Source organism: Passer domesticus, chromosome 1 (assembly GCF_036417665.1).
Source record: "Passer domesticus isolate bPasDom1 chromosome 1, bPasDom1.hap1, whole genome shotgun sequence".
Classification (NCBI taxonomy): Eukaryota; Metazoa; Chordata; class Aves; order Passeriformes; family Passeridae; genus Passer; species Passer domesticus.
The window spans coordinates 108,585,691-108,605,818 of NC_087474.1; the positions used below are offsets into that span (position 1 = coordinate 108,585,691).

General features: G+C 41.5%; 2 protein-coding genes across 6 annotated transcripts in view; both read right to left on the reverse strand.

Annotated features, from left to right (window-relative positions):
• The window catches only part of CEP192 (centrosomal protein 192), a 56,061-nt gene extending 50,812 nt beyond the window's left edge, over positions 1 to 5,249 (reverse strand). For 2 of the 3 annotated variants that reach the window (XM_064432860.1, XM_064432866.1), the window contains exons 1-5: positions 4,956 to 5,239; positions 4,531 to 4,760; positions 3,618 to 3,743; positions 1,908 to 2,062; positions 363 to 409 (exon numbers count right to left, since the gene is read on the reverse strand). In XM_064432860.1, coding sequence (XP_064288930.1) covers positions 363 to 409; positions 1,908 to 2,062; positions 3,618 to 3,743; positions 4,531 to 4,697 — 495 coding nt within the window. In that variant the 5' untranslated portion in view covers positions 4,698 to 4,760; positions 4,956 to 5,239. Of the gene's footprint in view, positions 1 to 362; positions 410 to 1,907; positions 2,063 to 3,617; positions 3,744 to 4,530; positions 4,761 to 4,955 lie in introns of all 3 variants that reach the window. The other variant, XM_064432855.1, reaches the window with a different exon arrangement.
• A 2,891-nt stretch (positions 5,250 to 8,140) lies between these two features.
• SEH1L (SEH1 like nucleoporin) lies at positions 8,141 to 19,403 on the reverse strand. 3 transcript variants are annotated; one of them, XM_064433095.1, is made up of 9 exons: positions 19,232 to 19,402; positions 17,510 to 17,560; positions 16,349 to 16,495; positions 15,729 to 15,940; positions 14,956 to 15,054; positions 13,772 to 13,912; positions 13,370 to 13,527; positions 12,486 to 12,636; positions 8,141 to 8,900 (listed from the first exon to the last, which is right to left on the reverse strand). In XM_064433095.1, the coding sequence occupies exons 1-9, from the start codon at positions 19,340 to 19,342 to the stop codon at positions 8,711 to 8,713; spliced, it is 1,260 nt and encodes a 419-aa protein (XP_064289165.1). In that variant the 5' UTR covers positions 19,343 to 19,402; the 3' UTR covers positions 8,141 to 8,710. The 3 variants fall into 3 exon arrangements, with proteins under 3 accessions (XP_064289165.1, XP_064289167.1, XP_064289178.1); XM_064433097.1 differs by lacking the exon at positions 8,141 to 8,900 and adding an exon at positions 10,201 to 10,485 and having other exon boundaries at positions 19,232 to 19,403; XM_064433108.1 differs by lacking the exon at positions 8,141 to 8,900 and adding an exon at positions 10,377 to 10,552 and having other exon boundaries at positions 19,232 to 19,401.
• Positions 19,404 to 20,128: the final 725 nt, after the last annotated feature.

A 20,128-nucleotide genomic window follows, 5' to 3' on the forward strand; every position in this document is an offset into this window, starting at 1 on the left:
TTCAATTTCCAAAAGCACTACAAAAAAATTCCTCACAAAATGCTTTACTAAGATAGACTACAACTGGGACAAAATGCAAGGTCCTTGCAGTGACAAAGAACTACAAGACAGTGGAAGCTAGGAACAAACAACAATTTTTACAGCTGAGGAAGATTAGATGGAGTCATGCTCACACAGTATTAATTAAGTGATTTGCAAAATGAAGACAAAGTGAGTCATGCCAGCACCTTTATAAACACATGCTATAAACAACAGAAGACAAACACAGTTTCATTCCTCCCTCCTCCTCTCACAGAATTAAATCTATTAGAGGATGAATATTAGAAAACATTCACTTTCACTGTATTTGGAAGAACTTTTACCTTGCTGTTTTTAACATCTGGGAGAAAACGTATTCCAGCTGGCAACTCTGAAACATAAGAAAGTGGTGTAAGCAGTATTTTAGTAGTATAATGTGAGAACATAACAAGTGCTGACTTGTTATGTTCAAGGTTCAACTGAGACACTGGAAGGTCTTGGCATAGAAATAACCCAAACATACAGATTACCACAACACCAAACCTTGTGTGTTCTTATAACAATGATCTAAAGGATCTTGTTAAAAAGGCAAGAGTTTCATCAGGGCTAGAATTCTAAAAATTATGAAAGATATTTACTGATATTTATTTAGGATTTCCACAAGGATTTCCACAAGAACACAAGGAGTCCCAGTTTGTGCTAGCAGAAGGAGGAACAAGTGCTCTGTTCCACTGTTGCATTTCACCTACTGGACCAATTCTTGTTTTGGGTCATTTTAAGCAGCTTCCACTTGTCTGTTATATCCACACATAATCCAGCTGGAAGTCCCACATGACAGAGAACAATTTAGACTTGCACACACAGATTTTAGCAAAATTTTGTAATTCTTCAGTAAGGTGTGAATAGGTGTGAATAAAAGACAATTTCCAAACAACAACTTCCAAGTTAAAATCAAGTAACTCAATCTGCCTGGCCACTATCATGTCCAAATACTGGGCAGGCTCAGCTTTCCAAAGCATCACCATTTTGTTGCCAGTTACTGCCACTTCTTCAAGACTCCAGCAACAAATGACTGGAGCCAACATTTCCCTGTTAAAAGTGTTTTTTTATAAGGGTCTATTTATATTACAGGTCACAATACTTTCTGACTGAACATGTTATCTGTCAAAATTATTAATACTTCACAAAAACCTATACAAATACTCAAAGCTTGGAAAAGGAAAATGTCTAAAAGTATATATTTACTAAATGTATGTACTGAATTTTAAGGGACAAGTAGAATTTATTCACAGAACTGGCATTACCAAAGACCCCAGACAAGCTTAATATCAGCAGCCATGCTATTAAAATTAATTTGGGAATATTCTTCTGCTTCTAGTACTCCACCTAGACTTCAGAAAATGTATTTTCACAGCAAGTATTCAAAACTATTTTTTCATGCATAACCTCACTGGAAGGGCATGCTTCCATCACCTACAGCAGCAATTAAAGAAATCTATTACAGGTTGGAATAGGGCAAGAGAAGAGATGCTAGTTAAAATATAACCTTGCAGCCTTACTGAAATAGAAGGGGTAGAGAACAAGCTACATACATGTCTTCCATAAAGTTCCTAAACTAAGTCAGACTACTACTGGCATTCTATTTATGGTACTATACAGCAAACACTGTTTTCACCAACTTGCTGCATAGCTTTGTACTGAGGAGAGCTCCAAGAGCATGTCAACCACAAGCTTTCTCTGTTTTCAGTTTGCTCAAATCCAAGAGATTTTTTTTCAAAACCCATTTATAATCTGCCATAAAACAGTGAAACGGTCAAAAGAAGACATCTGTAGCATAAAAAGCTAATTACAGTGACAATAAGCACATAATTTTTCTCAAAATTTAATACCTTCCAATTGCTCAAGAGGCAAAACTTCACGTAAGGTACTTTGACTGCCATCTGAATGTTCAATGACATTCTGAGGTTGCTCTCCATATATTGAGTGGGAATCTTTCAAATTAACACAAGGCAGCTGAGGCTCTTCAATTTGTGTAGCAATTTCCCTAGAAAGAGAATTATTTAAATGAAAAATCAGTTAGCTACACAGACCATCATCTCTCATTACAAAGATTTGATAAATTCTCCAATTACTTTGTCTCATACTGTTGTTTCCAATACAGGATAGATTCTACAGACATCTCATTTTACAATAAAAGAATACATATCAAAATTACAAGAACTTCAGTTTCGCAGTCTAAACTGTGAAACAAATAGTGCAACTTCATGCAAAATATGCCCCTCTACCTATTTATTCCTCTCTTTCATTTCCACAAAAAGAGGGAAAAGTATGAGGACAGAAGGGTCTACTCCAGCCAAGCTGCATTATCTGAGACCAAGTCAAACACTAGACAAGATTTCACCAAGTTCACAATATCACCAAGCCTTCTGTGACACTAAATAAGGGACCAAATTAGACAGACCATGAGTTACTGAAATTGCATGTCATTAAATAACAGCTTTTGTAATTACACAGGAAAGTTATCCTTCACATCTGGTTTTACACAACGTCCACGCAGGCTTATAAACTAATCATGCCATATGTTAAAATTTCATACTTTTGCTTCAATATTTTAGGTAAATAAATGAAACTAACATTTGAAAGTCTAAAACACAACTAGTCCATGTTCTGTGTTTTGTTTTCTTATTTGAGTACAATGAAGACACTGACTCCCTCTCAAATCTTATGTTCTTAGTTTTGACAGGGACACACTGCCTAGGGCTCAATTTTATCAGTGAGAAAGGCACACAGAGCAGTTTCTGTCACAACAGAAGCACATCAGGCCTTGGTTAGAATAACCTATGTAACCTCTTCCAACACTTCCAACACTCAGCAACGCTCTCACAAGTGTATCACAGCAACAACTATTTCCTAAGAAATACCAAACACTGAAGCTACAAGAAAAGCAAATTTAGTAGAAACTGTTGCTCCTTTCTGTGGGCAAACTGCTTGATACTTACTCAAACATATTTATATCAGTACAAAATGCTATTCACACCTGTCATGAGCCAGAAACACCAGCTTAATTCTAGATTATGTAAAGCACACTAGATAAATGCAGGCCAAATTCAGGTAAGTCAATTAAATAATCATGCTTATGGCATTTTCAATTAGTAAGACAACAAAACAAAACCCCACAGTCTAGGAAACATCCCTTCTGAAGATTTTGCTCCTGTCACATACATCAAGTCCAATTAATCAATCAAACAGCAGAATGCTGCTGATGTAGGGCTGCACAGGCTAAGTGGCATCAATCACTGCCTGGAGAGCCACTGGGTGCTTCCACGTGTCCTAGCACTATCCCCCTTCAGAAAACATGGAGGAGCTGGTTTTGTAGGAAAAGCTGCCCAGGCTGCCAAACAGTGCTGCTGCTGCTAACAGGCCAATGCACAGCTGAGCTCTCCAGTTACTGCAGGACAGCAGTAAAAGCTGCTGTTTTCAACTCTACAACTCAATTCTGAAACAGCCCACAATTAGCCACACAGTGCATATAGCTCTCCATACTAACTTACTGGTATCTGCATTTTAGGACAGAATTAGATTTTAGCTACTTCACTTACATGTTGTCATCACGAAAGCAGAGGGCAAATCTTTCCACTGGCTCAGGATGTGACTGACTGCTGTGAGAAGATCCTGATAGAGGGGAATGTTTTCCTTCCAAATAGGATGCACAATCATCAGGAAGCCTGTAAATGTGGGGTGGAAAAACATACATCAGAATCATTTCAATATGCATTGCTCCTGTTTTCCAAAGAACTGGGGGGAAAAACTCATATTTGTGACTACTTATTTCCTGTAAGTTATTTCAATATTTTAGCTAATTTATATTTACAGATACACACATGTATCCTGAATGCTCCTCTCCAGTCTTCTGCAGCTCTTTAGAGAAAAACCACGTTACAGTTTTTAGTGGCTAGTGGTGTCCTTCTGGCACACACACTTCTGGAAGGACAGGGTATTAAAGTCTCATCTTACTTGTTGTTAAGTAACAGGACGACAGTTAAGCACAAAGGCTTCAAATCGTAACTCTTTGCTCTACTCCTTGCAGAGTAAGTTTTAATTCTTATACATAACACTAGCTCTTACAGTTTCTAAAAGGAGCTAAATTCAGGTAAATTCAGTGAAAAGTTAAGAGAGAACACACATGTAAAAAATACATTATTCTCTACACAACTTCCAACTCGAATCAAGTACGCTGGAGAGATGAGTTTAAAAGAGACTTGATTGTTACAGTCTAAAAATTAAATTACTTTTGAAGGGCAGTTTTTGTAAACGTTAAGTACTGTGCTAGTTACAAATTAAGTGCAAATTTTACCCTGGTAATACAGACAATCCTATGTTTGCTGATTACTGAGATACTATTTGGTAAATACTTTTGTCACCGACCAAGTAACCTGTGAAATTAATTTTTGCCCTCCAGAGTTAGATGCTTCAACTATTTGTGTTACTGAATGGCACCTACTGAGACCTCACCTCTTGCCACCACCCTCTTGGCTCCTGGCAACAGTGGAGGCCGCCACAGGTAACCCCGGGTTGGAGACGGTGACATTCTCGAAGACGACACTCGCGCTGCTGTTAAAGGAATGGCTCAAGTAGCTCGGGAACGTCTCGTCGGCGATATTCCTGAAGTCTTCCATCATCCCGCACAGCCTGCCCGGAGCAGCCCTCGGCCCGGCAGCACATCAGCCCCGGTGGGACAGCATCTGCAAGCAGGACGCGAACAGCTTCACACTCACACAAGGCAACGCGCTTCACTCGCACACCACCGCCAGGATCCCAGCAGCCACCCCGCTTTACCCACAACGTGCTCAAGAACCATTCCCAGCCCTCTCCCACCGAGACTTTTTCGGGACACACGTGAAAGTGTGCCCAAAACGAGCGGCGCTCCTGCCACTCACACAAGCGCCGCTGCGAGACGTGCCAGCCTATATTTAGCCTGTAAAGCCGCCCGGACCGCGGCGGTCCCAGCCTGCCCTCCTCCTCCGCGGCCCCTCCAGGGAGCACCTGAGGCGGCACCGCGGCGGGAAGGCTCCCGCTGCTCACCGGCCGCGCTCCGCCGCGCACTTCGGCGACGGGGGAGCGGCTGCAAGCCGGCGACCGCCTTTTTGCCCAGACGGGAGGGGGAGAGGGGTCCTGCCCTTCCCGAGGGTGCCAGGCGCAGCGGGAGCGCCGGCGGACAGACGGACGGACCGACCGCCAAAACTCGAGACCCGCCCCGCGCCGCCGCCGCCGCAGCGCCCCCCAGCGGCCGGGCGGGCGCCGCTCGCTCCCCTGGCGCGCAACGGAAACGGCCGCGCGACGGACGCGGCCAGCGGCGCGTGCGCAGCGGCGCCGCGCGCGCGCCTCCCCGGCTTCGGCGCTCCGTCCCGCGCAGCCAATGGCAGCGCCCCGAGCGGAGCCGGCCATTGGCGGGCACGGCCCGCGGGGGCAGAGACAGGCCGGGCGGGGGAGGCGGGGCCGCTGATTGGGCGATGCGCGCGCGGCACCGCCCAGCCCCGCCCCCGGCGGCCGTTAGGCGGGAACGGGGGCGGGCGTTTCCTGAGGGAACGGCAGCGGGAATGGGCCGCGGGCTGTGTGGGGAGGGGCATGATGTCATGGGTCTGTCTTGTCTCAGGTGTTTGCTTTCAGGTCGGCCAGGCTTGGATCCCCGTACCAATGAGTAGCCCGGGGTCTTCCAGGGAAAGGGCCGCTGAACATCCCGCCCTACCCAAAAATACAAATTTAAAAAAAAAAATAAAATCGTCCAGTGCCACCCGCACGCCAGGGCAGGGTCACCCCACGCAGGTCATTCACTCCGGCTGCGTTTGAATGTCTCAGGACAGAGGCTCCACGACCTTCTGGGCGGCCTGTCCCGGTGCTCTGCCACCCTCAGAGTAAAGAAGTTCTTTCTCATGTTGAGGGGGAACTCCTTGTGTTCCAGTTTATGTACAGAACGTGGAAAATTTCATTTCCATGCTGAAGCGTACATGTCACAGGTGTTTCTAAGTAGAGGATGTGAGCAGGTGCCTTCCAAACACAGGTGTGTGTGTGTTTGCATGGAAACTTCAACAGATCTACATCAAATTCAGTGCTGTCCAGAATGTTTTCACAATTTCTACACGTTTGGTTTTTTTTTCCTACAAATGTTTTCACATTTCTACAGTTGTATTCCTGGTATGGAGAGTGCAAAAATCTACAGGAGTGAAAATCCGCATTTGTCGCAATCAGAAATTCATACAGCTTCAAATATGTTCAAAACAAAACCGAACAACAGCAAAAGCAAAACCACACAGACACAGACCACACACACACACACGCACACACAACCAAAGAAAAACAAAGAAAACCACCAATGCCATCTCATGGCTTCCACAACACCCAAAAACTTCTAATCCTGGCAGCTCAAACTAAGATGTGCTCCAAACACAGAAGCAGTAGAAGGGCTACTGCAGGTATTCTTCCAGAAGAAAAAGGAGCGCAGCCTTAAAAAGTGCTGCATAAATTTAAAATATTGTGTGCACCTGCTGTAATTATCCCTTTCAAAGCCCTTCTACAATCATCCCTCCTAGAGTCCTGCTGCCTATGTGCAAGGGTCCAGATCCTGCCCAGAAGTACAGTTCACAGGCTTGAGTCAAGGGAATAGAGGGAAGCATGAGTTTAAGGAAGCAAAGCTGGAAAGTCAGAGATGTGGATCCAAGGCTCCTGGTTTGGAGAGAGGTCAGTACAAAACAGCAGGTAGGGGGCAAGGCAGGCATCAGCCACAAATCCAACCTGAGCTCATTTGCTGAGGTTAAAGTACTTGGCCACTGTGTTCTAACATGACTCGCTTGCACTGAAACTTACAGCATGTTTCCCTTAGTAATAACTGTGATTGGAATTAGGATATCTAATAATAACACATGTTCATCACAGACAAAAACAATGACTGTGCTGAATAAACTATTAACAATGCACTACTAGAAGCTGCAAGAAAATGTAATTACCCTGACTGGTTAATTTGTGACCTCTTTGAGGGTCAAGACAAATTCTGCAAATGGTTTAACACTTCAAAAAAATGTTCTGTTGCTTCCATACTAAGAAACAGTTTGTTCTGGTTTAGGAATATAACCCAGTGTAATAGTGGGGTGTTTTTTTTCAATTATTTGTTCTCCCTTAGAGGAATAGTTACTTTCTGCCCACCATTTAAGCATTATCTTTTAATCATGTAACATTTCTGTTTACCATACAAAGTTGGCATGATTTCATGTTACCTTCTTCTAGTAAAGGTATAAAACTTTTTTTTTTTTATTTCCTTCTGTTCACTTCTGTTCCCGTTGGCTGGAAAGTATCAGCAGCCTCCCTCCACACATCTTCAGCAAGAACATTCTAATACCAGTGTACCTCATGGGTTTTTAAATTAAAACATGATTCCTCACAGAGAAATAAAGAAACAAACGTGGTGGATCTGAGCAAATGAAGTTTTCAGAATACAAATAAAGCTCACTTGTCACTTTGGAAAAATACAAGTTGCCCTCTCCCTTACCTCACAGTAGTGGCCCAGTCTGTCAGGAAACAGGGTAAGTCCATTTTGAAGCACCTTGAAATATACAATTACACTTCGGGTTTCTGAGCACAAAGGCCTCCTCTTCCCTTCCTCCCCCAAGATCTGCCCAAAAACCTCAGCAATCCCATCCTGTGCAGGAATGCTACTCCTGGGCAGTACCATGCACTCTTTGTCCAGCATTCCTGCCTGTCTTGCACCAGCCTGAGTCAGTGCCAACACACCGATCCACAGCAGCGATGCTCCTGTGCTGACACAGCAGAAAAGACATTTGGCATTTTTCAAGCCAGCACACTTTCTTCAAAATGTCCTAATTTAATTCAATCACTGGAAAAGAATTGAGAGGCAATGTGTAAAAACCCAACATCTCTAGCAGTCTCCACAGACCTCCAGCACAGCCACAGGAAAAGTCAGAGCACACCTTGTAGCACAGACACGGAATATGCAGCTGTACATCAAGAATGGCACAAAAGCAGAGCTAGGAGAGTGGACACCTGAATCAAAAAAACACCTTCCATCAGGAACCTATCAAAAAATAATTTCAAGGAAAAACATACAAATACAGACCTTTCAGAACAAGTTTATTAGTCAACCACAATTATAAAATTTAAATATTTATATAGCAAGATGGAAAAACCTTAAGTAACTAAACACTCCAAGTTATTTTGCTGCAGTATACACAGGAACGGTTTTGTTTCTTTAACAAGCTGATCTGACATCATTCTTCACTCAGAAGTGTTTTGAAGGTATGTCCAATTCTGAGAATGTGTTTCACACATAAATGCAGTACACAAAAAGAAAAAATTAAAGACCATACTAAATGGATTCAAAAAGGAGAAGAAAAAAAAAAAAGAAAAAAACCCCAGGCACATTGAAGTCATCTACTCCATAAAGAGCTTGTGGCTAATACTGTTTATACATGTTCCCAAAATTCAAAGGGTACAAATTAAAATAATGGTCTTGGATACACAAATAACATGTTCTAAATTTTTTTTTGTTTCACAAAACATGCATGAAGTTCCCACATTCTTAAAAAAGTCTTTTGTACCAGAGAAGGACTACAAAGGTAGCCAGAAATGGAAGCATTCACAAACACTGGAGTAAGGCCCTTCAGAATTTATTTAAAATAACATATTAAACCCCTTCATTCTCAGGTAAAAGATTAAGAGGCCGAGATACACATCGTCTGCGAGGGTGAGGATACTGGAGGTTGGCAGTGTCAGCATCACAAGACTGCTCTATCAGAGGAGGAGGAGGAAGGAGCTGGGCATGACTGGACCATCTCGATCCAGCCCGTGGGGAATCCAGAGGGGGAAAGAAATACCTGAAACAATTAAGAAAGGAACAAAACACCAAAACAAAAAAACAAACAAAAAACAAACAAACAAAAAAAAAATCAACAAAACAAGAAAAGAAGAGAAAGGTAGTAAATACAAGGAGAACCAAAGGGGAGAAAAGACATGCTGGAAAAAAAAAAGGCTTTAGTATATCCATGCCAAAACCAATAGAACATAATAGCAGAAATCAAGGCTTGTAATTCAAAACAAGACAAATCTGGAAACACTTCTTTAAAGCAAAATAATAGTCTTTTCCACTGAAATTCATTGAAAATAATACCATAGTCATAGACCTAGCATACATTTTTACAAAAGAATGGATTGCTTTGGAAGTCAAAAGGGTGGTGTAGTACAGCTATTAACAGGCTTTCATTCTCCTAGAATTCCTGTGATTTGTTAACAGCTTTCAGTAATGCTTTGTTTGTCACACAAAATATACATTAAATATTATTAAAGTACATTTGTTGCATATTTGTCCAATTCAGATTAACTTTACAGCATTTCCAGAATAGAGTTAAAGCACCACGTTTTTACATTAATGATATACATTTACAGAGATTAACTACTTTGAATGAAATACAGTCTTTGTACCTATTTACATACTTCTGCAAAATTCTCAGTGTAAATTCAAGATTCCTGGTGAATGCAAGATTCAGAATTATGCCACTCCGTGTCATTTTGCTACTGTTTTTTTTATTAGAACTTACCCGTAACACTTGTGCATTTTAGTATAACTATATTATGTTTTCTGTTTTGTTTACAATTCTGTGGACTTACAACAAAGAACAGCTATCAGTTTATTAAGGAAATTATGGGACAATTAACAACAAACTGCATTTTGGTTTATATTTCTGTATGGCTAAAGTGTTTGCATTTTTCAAGGACATTACGTTTAGAGAATTTACGTACTCCATGTAATTATAACTACTACCATAGGAATGTACAAATACGGAACAGAAAAAGTACTTCTTTTAGGATGAAGTATGACAGTACTTACAAAACATTTATTTGAAGTCATACTAAAGAATATAAATGAAGCATTAACAAACCACTAAAAGCCATCATCTGTACAATTGTCAAAACCGGTTTCTTACTCCTTTAGAACTAACAGTTGCATATATTACAAAGCAGTTACAACCTTGTAATAATGTTTAGGGAATCTTAATCAAATGCTGAACACTCTGAAATGCAAAACAAATTGGTTCTCAAAACAATTTCAATGAAAGTTATTGTAATGGTCGTTTACCTCCTCCCATCCCAATCAAGGACAAAAATTCTTGGTTTTAATCATGAACTAGCTTTTAATTTTACAAGCTTTCAAAAATACGTTCTGATGGAAGTTTTGGGGTTTGGGTGGGTTGTTTATGGTTTTTTTCCAAACAAGATGCCTCTCCAAATATTTTTCTATCGGGCGTTCCATCAGTATCAAACTGTGCAGGCTAGTACAAAAAATGCACACAACGTGTTTTTAAAAGGCTTTTTGAACAGTATTTAGTAGTTAGCAGGCTGCTGGTGTCTTGGGAGAGCTCAAACGGCGCTGGGGAAAGGGAAAAAGGAGTTCGTTTTCCATTCCTGTGTGCATGCAACAAGCAGCAAAACACCAAAGTTACTCCAGTTAGCTTGGTATCAGCTCTGCTTTCTGTTAAAAAGGACATAATACAAATGGAGAATGGAAATTGCATCATAAATGTAGTAACACAATTACATCAACATAATAATACAGCCCTACTGGTTTATTTCCTAACAATCTACATCACATGTTCTGAAATTTATTTAGAGCACAAATCTAGTTTGGCCATAGTGCTTTTATAACCTTTTCCAGATCTGCCTGTGCTATAGCTGTTTCAAGTGTTTAAACATATAGACATGAAAATTGCATGTACAGTCAGAGACAAAATAATTTATGTGTAGGATACCTATTCAGTCACATGTCAATGCATAAATCTTTATCAGCATGTTAACACTAACACAGAAGTTAGCAACTGTGCTTACACAACTCAGGCCAGTATCACTACAAAAGGATAGTAAAGTGTGTATCTTTTATTATAAGGCTCAATCCTAGGACAAGACACCGAAATTCCGGTATGTACCAAAATTCCACAGCTCCTGACTTAATTCTGGAAATAACATTGTCTTACAAATCAGAGGCAAGAATAATTTATTAAAAACCAAAACAAAATACCTTCCAAAATACAGAGCAATGAAGGGAATAGATAAAATGCTAGAAGTTTCAGTTGCACAATGGCTTAGCACCAAGTTCAGGGACAGGAGAAGTGCCACCAGAGGGGTGGGGATGGTTAGTCTTGGTGGCAGCCCAGCCATAGATAAGGAGGTTGTGAAACCACACCCTGTGCTAAAGAGCTGTGAGACAGCCTGCATTTCCCCACAGCAGCCCAAGCAAATACAGCTACACCACTCTGGATATACCACTTCCAAGGCAGGGCTGCATTTCATTTGCTGCACTGCAAGTAGAACCTGGAACCATGACCAGTATCATTCTGCTGCCCTTTCTTGCAGGCACCGGGCCCCTTACCACCTCTTGTGTGCACATTTATCTTGTGAGGAAAATGTGAAACCTGTTCTCTGCTCAACAGGGCTAGGGATCTTGGACTGCCATTCAGGATTGACTGCTGGAAGGGCAAGAGGGGGCAGGCTGTGCTACTCTCCAAAAGCAAACTTTGCCAACAAGCTTTCCAAACTGAAAAAACCCCACATGAGTAGCTGCACATGGAAGGAAAGGGAAACTATCCCAAGGCATTTGAAACAAAGGTGGCCACAAAAGTTGGAAACTGCTGCTATAGACTCTGGCCACATCTCATCCTTATATAGGACTTACAATTCTGTAAAGCTGATTGTACACACTGCCTCATACATATGCAAGACTCAGCATATTTCTACATTTCAGTGTGCACAAATGAAAATGGTTTTTCAGAAGAGGCAGTAAAATTCACCCACTAAACAGCAACTATTACAGAATAAAAACCTAACAGATATTAAGGCAAATTTATTTGCAATATAAATGTCACGTGGGGTAAATTTAAAAACCACAAAACTTTTGTTCAATTGATGCTACACACCTGCAAAAACCAAGTAAACTAACACTAACATTTGATTGTTGAAACCGTTATCTTATGAAGTAACTTTTCTTCCTCCCCTTCTGCTATATTACCCCAGAGAAAACCAGAATTTGTTGCTGGCATTTTTGCTTCACTTTTAAACATGTATCTAAATCAAAAGGGCAGTTACACACTAATAGGATGAAGCTTCTCCTTTGAAACTATTTCAGAAACGTTGTTTTTAATAATATGAAAGGACTAAAAATGAAAATAGTTATTTACATTGCTTATTTATGCAGACTGATTCAGCATGACTTACTGTTTTGTTCATTTTCCTCTTAACACTGGCATAACAGATGAACCACAGAGCAAAACCAGAGGAGCTTATAGAAGAACTCATGCAATAAATGACATTGCACTTTAAAAACATGTAAAACAAATATGAGAGCTAAATGAAACATAGATTCAGAGAAAAGACTATTTACTGAAAATCAGTTTCTGTACTACTTCACTTACCTGCTGGCAGATGATCCATTTAGTGAATTCTGCAGACTTGTATTGGCTGAACCTAGAGAGGCATTAAAAATTCCCTGCTGAGAACTACCATTCACTGGGCTCCCATTACCTTTCAGTATACCAGTACACTTCCAGTTGTCCATGTAATTAGCTGCAAACACAGAAACATAGAAACTGTTAGTTTCTCTTCTGGAGTTCAGCTTTCCCTACAAATATGTTTCAACTGTCCCAACCTGGTGTGAATCAAAACTGAACTTCAATACCAATATATAAATTCCACACAGCTGAGGATCTGGCCCTTTAGCTGCCTGATATTCTCTGCTTGTCCATAATTTAAAACTCAGTTTCCACTATTACAATACTGAGGGAAAGGTAATTGCCTGTAGGTTTTTGTAGTTGTTGTTGTGGGGATTTTGGTTTGGTGGGGTTTTTTTTGGTTTTTTTTGGTTTTGTTTTGTGGGCTTGGTTTTTTTCGGTTTTGTTTTGTTTGGTTGATGAACGGGGTGTATGTATTTGTTTTCTCTTAAAAATGTTAACAGAAGAAAGCCATTTGCCTGGACATTGTGACTGAATGTAGATTTTCTAGGTTTAGCAGCAGGAAAAGACCTACCTTACTTTTTTAAATGACAACTTTATGTAGCTCTAGTCTGGTGAAACAATTTCAGGGTACAGTGACAACTATTCACAGGAGCCTAAATCATGCAAGCATTTCAGCACAGAAAGTTATTTCTGTATTCTGTTTTTCTTAAACAGAAATATAGAAAAAATATCTATCTTTCACAAATTTTAAATGGACACTCACTCCAAAATGATGTTTTGAGTAAAATTTCTGAAGCATATTCAACAGACTACAAAGATAATGTGTTTCAAGTGGGTGACCTTACCCTTCCAGAGCCTAACACAGCCATCATCACCAGAGGAGGCAAGCACTGTGCCCGTAATATTCCAGCTCACTCGCCACACCTGGGAGTTGTGATTATCAAACTGTGCCACAATATGAATTTCAAATTTTGTTAATCCTCCTGATGAAGTCAATTCTTTCCTGTTTAAGAGAAATGTGACAGTTCTGCACACAACTGTTCAAAGGTCTGGGTTTGAACACGATGTCAGAGAGAACTACATCTTTCTAATAACAACTGTTATAAGATTAGATATTTAGACAAAATTATAGACTTGTTCACAATCTTGTCACCTTAAAAATCAGGTTACTAAAAACAAGTATTTGTTTTGAATTAGATTGTACAGATGCATCACATCACACCAAACCATCTTCCTCTTAAGCTCACCTTAGAGGTTTTAGTGTGAAAATTCGTACGTCTTTGGTTGCTACAGCCAAGATGTGGAAGGATCTTCCCAGATTTGGAGCAAACGCAATATCATGTACAGGATCTGTGACTGTCATCAGAGCTTCTGCTTTTGCATATTTCCTGTATAGTGCAAGAAATTAATCTTTAATGCCATGAAAATTGCCAGTGATGCAAATTATATAAACCAGATATAGGGGAAATGGGAAAAAAGTTTAAGTATACACAGTAAAACTTGCAAAAATAAGAATATTTTTAACATAAATTTAGGCGATATTTTCAAACAGATTTCTTCAGAAATTGAATCTATCAGATGCAGTAGCCACTAAGTACAGTATGCTACAGCATTGTGAGTCATACAACAAAGCAGGAATTACAGTAAAGGAACATTTTTGTCTGCAACTGGAAAGGGGAAATAAAAAGAAATATTCCATTCACAAATCTAAAGAAAATTTGCATCTCAGTAACTCACTAAATTTTCCATGCTTTTAAGCAGACTACTGTCTGCCTCCTCTGTATGATAAACACATAAACACATATTCCATTTTCTTAGTAAGTTACAGTACTTTACTGTTAATGCATGGAGAGCATTGTCTGAAGCTGGAAATAAAATCCACAGAACACTCTGGCTCCTTCCCCACATCGGTCACTCCCAGTCAAACACAATTTCTGTTATCATTTAACTGGAAGTGGTGGTGCACAAACTTACTAGCCTCTTCTGGTTCTGTGAACTCTTGACTGTACAACCTGAACTTTGACAGACCGTGAGCAATTTACAGTGCTTTCTGCCATTATAATCACGCCTTTAAAATCATTCTAAGGTGACTTTGAACTAAACAGTGCCTGGTGCAACACAATTAAAATTTCAACTGTTAACTCCTTGTGCAAAATTATAAATAGGATTTAGTAGACACAGAAACAACTCTCCCTTTAAAATGCTGGTAAGAACACTGACATTTCTGCACTGACAGAAAATAAAATTATCAACATCATTTCTGTTAACATCAGTTACTATTTTGAGGTCTTCCTCTCTTTTCCTACCCAATGGATCAGAGACAAAATTAAGGCATTATTTACTACTCCACATCTAATGACAGGAATAAAAGGTCATATATTATAAACAACTTCACGATCCCACAACTGTTACATATTGTTATTCAGCATACCTAGTATTTTCATTATATTCATAAATTTGAACCTTAGCCAGTATATTTGGACTGTTGTCATCACTTCCTACAGCGATCATTGGAGAATGTGCTCGAGAGCTAAAAGGTGAAAACAAATATTGTTATATTTACATATTATATCTATCTATATATATATATACAGTATTTCCCACAGAAAGTACACCAAGCCATCTGTTACATTTCAAACACATTATCTATGGAGAAAACAAAACAACACCACAAAATACCACAAGGAAAAAAATCACAAACAAACAGGAGTTAAATGCTATTCACTATTAACACTGCCTTTACTCTGTGGTTTTACACTCACTAAGATGAAATCGTAAGACAACCTTATCGAGCAATTCAAATTATGTTCTCAGAGAGAAGAATTGACTTTCTATAATAGACTACATCTGCAGTCTAGTATTTGCCTTAAGTTTCATGGGAGAGTCTGCATTCTTCATTTATTCATTTAGTGATTATTTCATTCAGGTTTCAAAGATAAATCACAAAAGCTAAATGTAGATGAATCCTAGTTTTTAAATCAACTTTTATCCTATCCCATGCATTAAAGGGAATTTCTGTATGCCAAACCTTCAGCACAGACTACTGCTAATGAATAGAAGAGTAACTGGATCAGCAGGACACAACACTGTGTCCACAGGGAAAGCCATTAAGTGCTTCTGGACAAAAAGAAATCAAAGCAGTTCAGCTTTGAATGGTTTTTCCCTTCCAGTTACAGTCAAAAAGCAAATGTTTTAGTAACATACCTTGAGGGATTCCAAGAAATACAACTGCAGCTGAGCTTACATGAGATTTCATGCTGCAGTGACCACTGGCTGAGATTCATCACATCTGGAGCTTCATAGATCCTTACAACTCCATCTGCTGAACAGGTTGCTAACATAAGACCCATGTGCTTGGGAGCAAACTTCACGTCTGTAACAGATGTTCTACTGTCTACTAGAGTGGTCCTCTTGACCTGCAAAGAAATTTCCATCAAAAATTTATTTCCTAAGGAAGGCTAATCAAATTCTGACAACACCATTTCATACGACTGCTTACACCTTCCGCCAAAAAAATCCCCCCCAACTTTTCTACTGTTTGAAAGATGAGCAAGAACAGCCAGTGTAGTTTCAAATTATCTTCTGTTAGAGAAAAGCCCAACTTTAACTCTGCTGTAGGTGGGAATTCATGTCTGCTAGTTGTTTGCCAAGGAACATCTTCTTATGAAACATCATTAACAGTGACACAAACCGGCCTGAACGCAGCCACTTAGCTGTTTTCCGCAAATGTTTTGAAAATACTTACTTTGTGTTGGAATGTTGCCACAAATGAACAAAACATTGTCAAAATCAGAAACTTTACAGCTACAGAAAAGAAGCCTCACCCAGTGACTCTGGCCTCGGAGTTTATCATTTGACTCTCCCACTATTTCTTCCCATACAGCTGCTGTTCTATCAAAGGAGCAAGAAGCCAGGACCTGCCCAAATTCAGGATGGGCCCATGTCACACGCCACACTGATCCACTATGTGTCTGCAAGATAACATCAGAACATTGTAGTGAAGCAAACTTACTGCCTTAGGCCAAGGAACCACATCTTTTCATGACTTTCTGAAGAACAGAATTCCAGGAAGTAGTAACATTGTTCCTCTGAAACCTATGTTCTTTTACACAAAGTTACATATCAGCCGTTGCAGGTCTTTACTCCAACCCAGCACTGCAAAGCTGTTGCTCTTAGTGTTTAAAATGCAATTATTACAAGTGTATTTCAAGGCATCCTTTATTACTACTTTAAGTTCCCAACTATGATTCTGCCTTGATGCAAAAAGTAGTTTTGTGCTTAATCAAATTTCAGCCATTACCATGTTCACTTCTAGCTTGCCTGTACTTCTCAAAAGCACTTGCAAAGCATTATTCTTCTTTTTAATATAAAGCTCCTCTTTCACACTTAGTCAACGTTCCTAGAGAAGGGGAATTCAAAAGGGAATTCCTAGAGAAGGGGAATTCTCAACATAGAGAAGGGGAATTCAAAAGCCTCCCTTGCATTGCCATTTTAAGGACAATTCAGAAGCTGAATGCACTAATTATCCAGATGAAGCAGAGCCTACATATGACACAGTTCTCAGAAAGGTTTTGGAGAACAAAAAGCAGAGGTCAGATGTTGTAACATTTAAGAGCCAGACATCTTCCTTTTAACTTTCCCCCCGCCTTTTTTTTTTTAAGTCTAACTATATGCAAAAGGAAATATAGAATTAAAATCTAAGGTACTGTTTTCTACTCCCTGAACACCAGCCACTGTTTACCAATTCTAGTCTGCCAACATAATTAGGTGCTAACAAGAGCAGACTGCATGTTAACATCTGCTTTAAGTGAGAGGCACTAGAGACGTTTTATAAAAGCAAAGAAAATGCATTTTACACAAGACATACAGAATCCACATCAAACCCAAAGCATTTCTGCTCTAAAATTCAGCAGAAATGAAGCATGTTTCGCCAAAAGCAAAGGAGAAATTATGATTATGTCTGTGTAATTTTGACAAATACAAACCTTCCAGCTGGCAGTGCAATGCCAATCTCCATTTTCACTTTTGTCCCAGACCTATTGAGAAACCAAAATACAATTATACAGTTTGCAAACAAACCTTACTGACCAGGACTTTAAAGACACAACCATTCACATAAATAAAATATACAGAAACATACACACACATCACACGCACATCCCCACTAAACATTTTCAGCCAGGACACTGTATCTGGTTCAGTACAAAATTACACTTTACTCCACCATGAAACTATCCCTATTACATTAGGGAGAAGACACTGCAAAACTGCCTGCAAAACCCACTATTGTATGACTTCACAGTAGATTACATAGAGGAGAAATTATTACAATTCCTAATACTTCATTCACTTTGTTTCAAGAGCACGCTGTTCTGTTTTGTTCTAGAGCTCCCAGCATCCTCACGTGCTCAGCTCTGGTTGCAAAACCCAAATGCAGCTCCCAGCACTCGTCCCAAAAGCAGACAGGACAGTAAAAGATACATCAGAGTAGTCAGGGAACAGATACTGGTTCTTTTTAAGAGATTTCTGCCTTGATTTTTAACCACATGCAAGTCACTGAACCTTCCCCTCTCTTGATTTCCCATACAACTTTATACTTATGAGTTTTTTACTGAAAAATTAAGTAGAAAGTCATGAACATAACCAAATGAAAGACACCACCTGACAATCACTCCTGTTTGTCACTCATTCACTCTAAAGCTGCACTGAAAGTCACCTCAAGTCTGCCACTCTGGCTCTCTAACACAGCCTGGGTCATGTTGTCCCTCTGGCTGGAGGAAAACTTCTGAACAGTCTCATAAAGGATTCAGTTATGACTGGAAAGTAACATTACACTGCTAAAGAACAGTTTCTGTGCTCAACCTACCTCCTGGCATCTTTTTTAGGAACTGCACACTCTAGGTAGTCAGCCAAATCAAAGATCCTCATGGCTTTGGCTTATTTTCTGGGGGGGACCATTTCATTGTGGTTGGTTATTTGATTTTAAGTCTGTGGTCAGGGAGAAGGGGCTGCTTCCTTGGTTTTAAGCCTAATCTACACATGGCATAGCTTTCTACAAAAAAAAAGTGACTTTCTCAACCATTTATCTAGATTTAATAACAAACATGTCTGCTCTCTGCAAATTAGATTTCTTAAATCTATCCGCGTGGCTCCCGAGTATTCGCCCATCCTCTCACTATGCACAAAAAAAAAAGGGAAAAAAGCATTCAACTTTTCGCTTAAGTAAATATAAAATGCTACTTCATTTCCTCTAAAGGAACGTAAAAATTAAGGCTTCTAGCATTCTACACTTTCCCCAGTCTGCCGGGGCACACACGAGTGAACACGGAGTGTTCACTCCGGCTTTTTGCTCCCGGCACTTCACCTTCTTCCCATAATAAATACGCATTATTGGCACTTACAATAGCTGTTTCCGCAAGCATTCCTTATTAACACAGAATTTCAGCTGAATGAACTCCACGGCAGGCACAGCAGCCGGGAATGTTTTCCCAGCCGCGGCGCTGGGTCGGCAGCGGAGTTCCCGTGTTTACGCGCGTCAGCGCACGCACAAACACAGCGCGCACCGTGCGCTGAAGGCTCCCGCCCGCTCGGCCCGACACCGCCCGGGCCCTGCGGCGGACCGAGCCCTCGGCCCGCAGCCCGGTAGGCCGCGCACGCCCGGCGCCGCGACACTCGCCCAGCACCAGGCCCGGCGGCTCCCGGCTCACCTTGACGCTCTGGTCGCTGGAGCAGGTGGCCATGCGGCGCCCGTGGAAGTCGAAGGACACATCGTGGATGAGGTCGCGGTGATCCGCGGCGATGCTGCGCGCCACGAACATCCCGCCGCGGCCGCCACGCGCGCGCGCGCACGCCTCACGCGGCGGGGCGGGGCGGGGCAGGGGGCGGGGCCGCCGCCGCGCGCGCAGCCGCCGGGGCCCGTCGCGTGCGCTGGGGGGCGGCTCCGCGCGTGCGCACTCCTTCCCACCGCCCGGACAGCCGGGGGAGGGCGGGGCGGTGCAGGGGCCGGGGCCGGGAACGGGAACGGGACAGGGATAGGGATAGGGACAGGCACCGGGACCGGGACCGGCTGTCGGAGGTCGGTGCGGTGCGGGAAGTTCCCCTGCTGCCGCGCCTGACTGTGATATATACCCTGGCGAAGCGACAGTACAGAGACGTAACCCTGAAGCTGCGCCAGGGAGGTTTAGGTTGGACATTAGGAGGAATTTCTTCTCAGGAAAGGTGGTTAGATGTTGGAATGGGCTGCCCAGAGGGGTGGTGGAGTCACCGTCCGTGGCACTTGTGACGTGGTCTCGGTGATCTCGGGGGTCTTTTCCAGCCCGCTGGTTCAGGGATGCTGTGTGCGGCGCCCGTGGAGCGCGGAAATCGCGTTCCATAGCGGATCCGAGCGGCTGCGGAGGTCGCTGTGGTAATGCAGATCAATAAACGCTCGGCGCGGCGCTGTGGCGTGCACTGTGTTTGCTTCGTTAATGATTTACTGTACTAATGAGCCCTGTCAGACGAGGGTGAAGTTTGTGACCGACAGGGCAGGCAGGGGAGGAATCCGCGGACAGGCTGAGAAACTCCTATGAGGAAAGGCTAAGAAAATTGGGATTGTTCAGTCTGGG

Bases quoted from the DNA above. Each gene is read 5' to 3' on its own strand.
- SEH1L (XM_064433095.1), bottom strand. From the start codon at position 19,342: ATGTTCGTGGCGCGCAGCATCGCCGCGGATCACCGCGACCTCATCCAC. The intron at 16,496-17,509 runs GTTTGTATTTGT...GTTATCTTGCAG, and splicing joins ATTGCACTGCCAGCTGGAAG to ACACATAGTGGATCAGTGTG. The intron at 15,941-16,348 runs GTGAGGCTTCTT...ATTTCTTTGCAG, and splicing joins TCCGAGGCCAGAGTCACTGG to GTCAAGAGGACCACTCTAGT.